Genomic DNA, 6,345 nt, shown 5'->3' with positions numbered 1-6,345 from the left:
AGGATTTTTTCCTTCATTCACCTTTTCAAACTACTTTTTACGGTGATTTGTTACATTCAAAATCAATACTAAGTGGCAACTTCTTTTTTTTCCTTAAAAAATTCTTTTTTTAGACCAAATTGTTGCATTTTTTGAAATCCCATTTTAGATACTTTTGTCTTTTTAACTATTCCTCTTTTGCTAACACAGGAAAATTAGATAGTATTAAGCTGAGCATTTATGCTCTTACCATCTGAGTAGATGAAGAATGGGTAGATCCCAATCTTAGATGCTAGCGCATCAATGAACAATGTGGAACCGTTGTCCCTTTTGCTTGGACACTTGTTCAATTACGGTAAAGTTTTTTACGATGAAATATAAAACTAACGTTTCAACACAAAAAAAAAAAAAAAAAACTATTCCTCTTTCAAAAACAAATTTCTATTTCTATTTTCAGTCAAAAATGAGGCGAGACAACCATCCATAATGGCATGCACACAAGAAAATAAATCCCAACCCACGATTAATGATGTTGCAGTCATGCAGTTATAGACTTTGTACCATACAACACATTGAGTTGCAGGATCATCTGAATTTCGTTATATTTGTCAGATCTGCTTTAGAATATTACCATATTGATATGCATTTACAGATAATTAATTCATATCTAAAGCCTCATACTGCACTTTCGAGCCACGACTAGAATTTAAGATTTAGCCAAACTTCTTCATGTAGGACAAATTATATATGAATATGAACTTGGGGAATCAGACTCAAGATTAATATGATCAAAGCCATTGCTCAGGAGCAATTAAGTGTATCATACATAGGATTTCTTTGTTTGGGACCAGCCCCACGAAGTAGGACATTCACAAATACAGCAGACGATTTTTTCTTCCCGTAAAAGAACATATTTACTGGATATTGTTGAGTAGAATCACATTCCATAGCTGGCTCTAAACATTCCCAAACCGACTCTTTCTGGTGAACATGAAATTTGGTTGATTTTATAGCTGTTACACCCAGGACCTAGAGATAGAAAATTAATATTTACTCTTTTTTTTTTTTTAACCTATAAAAAAGTTTCTCAAGTAAATGTTATTTGAAATCAACTATAAAAAATCTGAGCCGGTAAGAAACTTTTTGCTGTTTAACAATAAGATTAGGTTACATGAATTGAGTTTCTTTACAACTATATGTTGTGAAAAATGGAATTGGTATGTACTATATGAGCTATTATGTGGCTTTATTTTTGCTTTCATGTGTTAATATTATTGTTATTCTCTTAACCTGATTTTCGTGAATTTTATACCTCTTTTATATGTTGCAAATTTGAAGCAAGCCTTTTTGCTGGTAACAATAAAAATTAGGCTACGCGAATTGAATATATCTTTGCATATCAGCTCACTCAAACGAGTATATAATATTTAATGCAATCGAATTTTCAAAATCAGCACAAGGACAGAACTTAGTAATTATTCATGAATGGAAAAAAGAAAATGCAACTCGAGTGCCCTGATTTGAAAATCACTACACAATAGGAAAGAACAACGATTAAGACACAGAATTTTAAGACAAACTTTCGTCTTCTTCTTCTTCCTCCTCTTTCTCTCACTTTTTGTGTCAATAAAAAAAAATATATAGACCTCTACAAAATTTTTAAAGCTCACACGATGCTACTGTTAATTTATAAAGGATAGGAACCTTTGTGCAAGTTGACTTATATGTTTGTGGATTTTCATCCATGCTCGTGATTTTCATATATAGCTGATATTGTGCAAGAGCTTCAAAATGAGCTTCATATATAGCTAACATGTTTGTGATTTTCAGCTATGATTCTTCATTTCAACGCTAACTAAGGTTTGAAAGAGCTTCAAAATGACTCTCCCCAGACACTGGAGCAGATTACACCATAGGATTGACCTTAATCTCCCCCCTTCCATCTGGAAGACGAGATTACAATAAACAATTAGGTGCCACGAGATTCATCCACATCCAATATATGCTTTATATCAGAGACGGCTTCCAGTCTTTGACCCTTGAGATTTACAGCGACAGTCCCTAATTCCTGATTCCTATGCTTTATAACAGAGCGGCAACGCTGATGACCTCGACCAACGAAAGAAAGAGACCTCACATTTTTTCCCCCTCGTCGTAGTATTTGATTTGAGCCCTCCACATTTTATGGTTTGTTTCATCTTCTTATTTTTCCTGCTGCTTTTCTTCCTTTCCCTATTATAGGAGCATCTGGGCCGCTCGCCCAGATATCAAAAGCAATATACGCTACAAACATACAGAAGATTAGGAGTGCAAAATGCCACTCGTGCGCTGACTCTATATTCTAAAAGGCCACAGTCAAATATGTACACGTTCTTGCTGACCTTCAGGCAAAAAAAAAAAAAAAACTTTACAATTACAAAATCTAAGCGCATTTCAGACAGGGTTTGCCAAGCTCTTCCCATAGCCGACACCAGCAGCACCAACAGCAGCATTCGCCGTCTTGCCTTTGCATGGCCCAGTGGTTTTCATTGCTTGACTGGCATATCTGCATCTAAGGCAAACATATTTCAAAGGAACAGCTTCGGAGTCCTGAATTCCGGTACACCTCGTGTGTTGCCATACACTACAACTATCGCAAGCCAGCATTCTTTCTCCATCATCATCTTTTGCCCCACAATTGCAATCCACTGTCCACCTCTCGACGCCCCTTTCCATTCTATACTTGCTTAAACTACTTTTCCCGAAGCATTTTCCTCTCACTCTGACAAATTCAGCTGGCCCTAGCAAGAGCTTTACCTGGGTAGAGTCAACTACACCGCCATAGCCAACCAGTTCTTCAGCTTGGTATCGTTTAAATAGCAAATATACGTCTTGGAAAACCTTTGAAGCTTCAAGCTTGAGATCAGAAATGGTTGCATCGGAGGACAGAATCAGCAGCTCCGGAGGTGGATTTTTTGCATGTTCATCACTGTGTTCCATAAGATCCACCTCACACAGCAACTGAATTGCATAAGGTTTTGACGCCAGCAAGAATTTCTCGGGCTGGTAGTCTTTAACAAACTGCTTGCAATCAAGAAGAGTTCTAGCAGAATCATATGCAACATCTCTTTTTGCCTGAGGAACATAAGATGCCATGGTCTGAGGGTGAAGCATCGCTTCATACAAATATCTGAGATCCCGCAGGAGATGTTCTTCAGATGGGTAATTTGATGCAGGGAAGCAATTCAATGTTTTATTTACAGTCAACGGTATATTTCCATGCTCGAGTCTGCAGAAAGAGAATCAATATTCATCTCACAAGCAAAATAGGAAGAAAGTAAATAACTTCATTTTCCATAGCTTCAGGCACAAGCACTGGCCGCATTCCACGACAAGCATAAGAATGATCACTCACCTGAACTCCATAGCACCAGAATCAGGAATATGTCGGGCATTAACAACCAACCCTTCAGCTGCCTGTTTTCCCTTGAGTTCCTTGAGAACATAGTCCAGAAGCTCGGGAGGTCCAACTTTGCAAACAGCACCCCTCAAAGCACGCCAACTCACCCAGTTGGGCCCCGTTACAGCTCTTAATACTCTAAACATTGCGTCCTCAACACGGGCAATGTCTTTGTTTGTCCATGCACACAAGGCTCTGGTGTCATAAGATTGATGCTTCTTGTAGGTAAACCCATCAACCCTTGAAGGAGACTTGTGCACATCATGGATCAAAGTCATCAAAAAACTAAACAAGTCTCTAATATTTACAAGCTCGCGCTCCGATAGGGACTGATAAAATGATATCAAATCCTGCAGACGAGTACGAGGTTTCCGTCCTTGTGACAAAAATGTGGACAGTGGCAGAGAAGAAAGGTTGTCAACAGCCATTCTATAGGCATCATATGTCAAGGCAAAACTACCAGCACCGAACTCATAACCCCAATCACCATACCATGGATGGCCATTGGTAACAGCATGAAGTAGCCGGAACTCTAAGCCATACTTCTTTGACACATCTGTCACACTAACCTTTCTGTTTTTGCACGGAAGAAGAGAGAAAGTTATTTACTTGTATGGCGTAGTTATATAATAATGAAACCCCATTACAGTGTCCACAGTTCACAAGAAGTCAAAGCCAACTGTCTATCTAGATCATGAATCACTAAATCAACCACAAGACTTCATAGATACTGAACTTGCAAAGAGAGACTGAATAACAATACTAATTACAGTACAGAACTTTCTACAGTCTGGCTCCTGACCTTACTCCAAGTATTTTACAAAGCCGGTCCCAGAAGTTCATGATATGACGTCCAGAAAGCAGCCTGGAACCACTTTCCCTGCCATTGACTCTGAGAAGATGGCCAAAACCATTTGCATGTACAACGCCATGCAAAAGGTGAGTTGTGTCCTCTAGTTGGTTATATATCCAATCTTCAATATCTTCAGCCGTCATGACATGATTACATGACTTGCACCTGGGAGAACGAGATTACACCAATAAGAATACATCAGCATTGCTACCAAGCAGTAGATGGAAAGTACAAAGAAGTCAAAGAATCACAAAATAGATTGTTGGCTTCATAACGATGCTAACATTGACATAGTCGCAACATGATCTTTGGCCCAAAACTTAAACGACAAGAAACACACATTGACATCAAACAACTTTCCAATACTTTTGAATGTCTTTCCAGACACACCATAACGCATCAAAGACATGGTTATATCGTTATCAATACATGCAACAACTTCAATACTTTTTAACCGTTTTTCCAAACCTTACCAACAAACAGTCGATAGTTCTTCGCCATAGAAATATCAAACACATGGTTACATAATTATGGTGCTTCCCACTTGGCTATTACAACTTAGCTTTATTCAACAACCATGCAAGGAAACAATTCAATCATCACAATACCAAGTATGAAAACTAGCTGATTCTCACCTAGCTTCCGACAGGTGCAGAGTGTCGCTGCAGCCAGGACACGTTTTATTATAACCAGCTATTGAATTGCCATCTGCTTTGATTATAAAATGATATCTCTTCGTGCACACTGGATTAGAACTCCAACCTAACAAAAGGGGGAAAAAGGAAAGCCAAATAAATAACAGGAAAAATTAAAATATAGCCACCTCTCCTTTAATGACTTCTTTCCACAATGTTTCCCACAAATAACATAGATTTATTGATGTTAAATATTTCCATATGCAATGAGCTTAGTTTTCCTATTTCAGCCAAAATATAAGAATATATCCAAAAACAATTTCTAACATGCTAACACAAGGCAACACACACTAATCCGCATTATTCTTAGCATGGTCATGCATGAATAATATTAAGAACAGCGTGACCCGGAAGCATAACTCGACGAGTCAACTCACCGACGACTCGACACTGGTCGCAATAGATAGATCTCGATCTAGAGACGTCCTCCTCGACAACGTCAAGGCAAACTACGGCCGGCGACGGCGAGGATCCGTCGTTGTCAGCGACTGTGAAGTCTCCAACACGGAAGAGGATCTGCCACGTCATCAGGTGAGGGAACAGCGACGAAGGAGGCGGCGACAAGGCATGTTTGGACAAAAAATTCCTAACGCAAGTTCTGAACGGCCCGGAAGCGGAGGACGCAGAGACCGTCGACGAATCCCCAGACGCCGCCGGAAAAGTAAGGAAGTCGTTCAGATCCGCAGTGACGCGCCTCTTCAACCGCTTCGCCGGCCGTCCATTCATCACCATACTTCCCTCCGTCGTGAGATCCCGGCGCGTGCCGAAAACTTCCAGATCTAGGCGCGTGAATTTAAAAACCGAAAACCTTCTAGAAGCTCCACTCTACAACTTACAACCTACAAATCTCTACAACCGTCACGGATCTAAAAACACAATATATACATATAAACTCCGATCAGACGACGAATAGCTGATTAATCTGAAACAAATACGCCGGCGTCAGGTTAACCCCCCACCGGAAGAAAACAAGAAGATAAAAGGTTATTTTTGGAAGAAGGAGATGGATAAGAATAAAAGAAGAACGTTGATCTGGCGGAGGCGGAAAAATTTTAGGGTTCCGGATGTTGAGGGCTTGAATGTTGGGGCTTTTTGGTACTTTCGGATATTTATAATTCCCTTTGAGGATTATTTATTAACAAAGAAAATAAAAAAGCAGAGTCGGTTTAAGGAAAGAAGCTAGGAGGAATTGGACGGGTGTAGGCATCTTAGTGGATAAGTTTAATTTAATATAGAAATTAAATAGAATTATATTAGGCGTTGGATTTGGTCTAAATTGCTAAATTGACCTCGGGAAAGGGGAACTTTGTTCGGGAGGGAATTTCGAGGAAATTTCAAGGTGTTGCTGGGGACAGGGGGCAGTTGGAGGGTAATGTTTG

The 6,345-nt window shown here is 39.4% G+C and overlaps 1 protein-coding gene across 1 annotated transcript; it reads right to left on the bottom strand.

Annotated features, from left to right (window-relative positions):
• Positions 1 to 2,280: 2,280 nt before the first annotated feature.
• LOC113708897 (PHD finger protein At1g33420-like) lies at positions 2,281 to 6,101 on the bottom strand. Its single transcript, XM_027231598.2, has 5 exons — positions 5,344 to 6,101; positions 4,907 to 5,033; positions 4,221 to 4,436; positions 3,374 to 3,991; positions 2,281 to 3,247 (listed from the first exon to the last, which is right to left on the bottom strand). Exons 1-5 carry the CDS (start codon positions 5,696 to 5,698, stop codon positions 2,413 to 2,415), a joined length of 2,151 nt encoding a protein of 716 aa, XP_027087399.1. The 5' UTR covers positions 5,699 to 6,101; the 3' UTR covers positions 2,281 to 2,412.
• Between the last annotated feature and the right edge of the window lie 244 nt (positions 6,102 to 6,345).

The sequence above is a fragment of the Coffea arabica genome, chromosome 9c, assembly GCF_036785885.1.
Source record: "Coffea arabica cultivar ET-39 chromosome 9c, Coffea Arabica ET-39 HiFi, whole genome shotgun sequence".
Classification (NCBI taxonomy): Eukaryota; Viridiplantae; Streptophyta; class Magnoliopsida; order Gentianales; family Rubiaceae; genus Coffea; species Coffea arabica.
Note: the sequence above shows the minus strand (reverse complement) of the source record. Positions and strands in the feature narration are given on the sequence as shown.

Excerpts from the sequence above, each read along its gene's own strand:
- LOC113708897 (XM_027231598.2), bottom strand. The coding sequence starts at position 5,698 with ATGGTGATGAATGGACGGCCGGCGAAGCGGTTGAAGAGGCGCGTCACT. Across the intron at positions 4,437-4,906 it reads CTGCACCTGTCGGAAGCTAG|GTGCAAGTCATGTAATCATG; the intron begins GTGAGAATCAGC and ends TCGTTCTCCCAG. Across the intron at positions 3,992-4,220 it reads TGTAAAATACTTGGAGTAAG|AAAGGTTAGTGTGACAGATG; the intron begins GTCAGGAGCCAG and ends GTGCAAAAACAG.